Source organism: Bison bison, unplaced genomic scaffold (genome assembly GCF_000754665.1).
Source record: "Bison bison bison isolate TAMUID 2011002044 unplaced genomic scaffold, Bison_UMD1.0 scf7180017864228, whole genome shotgun sequence".
Taxonomy (NCBI): domain Eukaryota; kingdom Metazoa; phylum Chordata; class Mammalia; order Artiodactyla; family Bovidae; genus Bison; species Bison bison.
In genome coordinates this window covers 2,716,313-2,718,312 of record NW_011494800.1, presented here as the reverse complement: position 1 = coordinate 2,718,312, position 2,000 = coordinate 2,716,313, and the positions used below count along the sequence as shown (strand labels likewise).

General features: G+C 42.3%; 1 protein-coding gene across 1 annotated transcript in view; it reads right to left on the bottom strand.

Annotated features, from left to right (window-relative positions):
* Positions 1–964: 964 nt before the first annotated feature.
* PRDM8 (PR domain containing 8) overlaps positions 965–2,000 on the bottom strand; it is a 4,491-nt gene continuing 3,455 nt past the window's right edge. Inside the window, exon 4 of the mRNA XM_010845979.1 lies at positions 965–1,993. Coding sequence (XP_010844281.1) covers positions 1,736–1,993 — 258 coding nt within the window. The 3' untranslated portion in view covers positions 965–1,735. The remainder of the gene's footprint in view (positions 1,994–2,000) is intronic.

Sequence of the window (2,000 nt, the reverse complement as noted above, 5' to 3'; positions counted from 1 at the left end):
GAGGGTTGGCAAGACATGAAGGAATTAAAAATGGGAAGGAACACCTCCTGTGATACATAAACCAGTGTAGTATTGGTTACTAGAGCACCTGTAGAATGACCACTCTGAAGATGCCCATGGATTAAGTGCATGCTACCCTGAGACTTAAAGGACCATTTGGTTTTGATCTACTGATTTCTACATACCACATACACTTACATACATACACTATTTAAGAACTATCATCAATATATGAAGAGTACAGAGGGACTTTTCATAAGAGGAAGGGCAGGGAGAAGAGGAAATTTATTAGGTCTGTATTGTAATACTTCAGGGCTAGTTTTTTCCAGAGGCTGTGCAGCTGTTCAGAACTTTAGAGGGCCTTGCAATACATAGACTACCATGGTCATTTCACCTTAGTTTCTGGAGAAACTCTCCCAAGGGTCTCTTAATGACTAATGACAGAAAGCCAAAGGGTTCTAGAGCACAAGATACCCCTCCATGCAAGCATCACTAGTAAGAACCAAAAATGGGCTTTTCACCTGTTGTCCCTGATCCAGGTCTGAAAATCATTTGTCTTTGGCCACTTGTGAAGATGCTACTTATCCTGCTGCTGAAAATGTTGACATCCCAGACACTGGTTAGCTTCATGGCAGGCATCTTAGTTTAAATGATTTGTGCTTTGATCAAGAAGTGCAACACTTTCCGGATAAAGATTTCCCAATAATCACCTTGTCTTCTCACTTTTAGGCTCAAAATTGGCTTAGAGTAAATAATACAAGTGGGGCAGGGTTTATCATTCCTCTCTTTTGCAGTTTCTTCTTTTCAGGGGCTCAATGAAAATACATGGTATCTACTCAGAGTATAATCCCATGGACAGAGGAACCAAGGGTTGGAAAGAGTCAGACACTACTAAGCAACTGAGCACGCACTCAAAAGTGTAGCCTTTAGCTACAAAAAACATTTTAAAACACTTTCCCGATAATTGCTTTGAGGAAAATAGTCATTTATTGTCAAAGCATCCAACATACCCAGATAATCTATAAAGTTTAATAAATCTTTCCAGGGATAAAAGAAACACATAACTATTCAGACTCCATTTCACTGGCACAAAATTACACTTTGTATTAAAAGAAAATACATATTTACATAATGATGACATTCTTCATTGAAGTCCATAATCATTTCATGATACATGCACTTCCCCCTGGAAACTTAAACTGAATGGTTACCTCCTTTTTATTTGTTTTGCTTATTTTTGTAAGAACACAAACTGTAATCAAGAAACGCAGGAAGCATCTCACCCTCCTCCTTTACTTTATATCTAAAATAAATTTTGCCCTTACATATAATTATTACATCTAAACCGTAAGTGCTTAATAATTTAAGTAGAAACGTATGACAAATGCATCAATATGTTGCAATATATGACATTTTAAAAAATGTACCTTTGTTTTTGGGAAAGTGAAAATGCGTGCATTCAAAAGAAAACCCTTCAAACAACCCACCCGATCAAAAATCCACCATCCTGTCTCGTGTGTGTGTGTGTGTGTGTGTGTGTGTGTGGTGTAGGTCACAGGTAAACATCTGGATGTAAGGGTTGCGGGAGACCACGTGTGTGTGCCTATGTGTGTGCGAGTGTCTCTGGGTGTGATGTTTTCGGTCACAAGGAGGTGGTGGATGTCCTCGCGTGTTTGTTCCTGCAGGTGGTTTGACTGTGCGTGCGCGCGAGCGGAAAGCGGAGGTCCTTTCCGTGTCAATTATGCGAGGTCATGTGCCTGGAGAGGTGGTGGCGCTCCCTGAAGGACTCGTTGCAAATGGGGCACTTGAGTTTCTCCTCCCGCCTCCGCTTCACCAAGGGCTCCATGGCGTACTCCTTTTTGTGATGCGACCTCATGTGGTACACTAGGTCGGAGGTCATGCGGAAGGAGGCATTGCACTTGGCGCACCAGTTCTGCGCGGGCAGACACAGCGAGGTGAACGAAGGCGGCAGCAGCGTGAGCGCCGACGGCAGCTGCAAC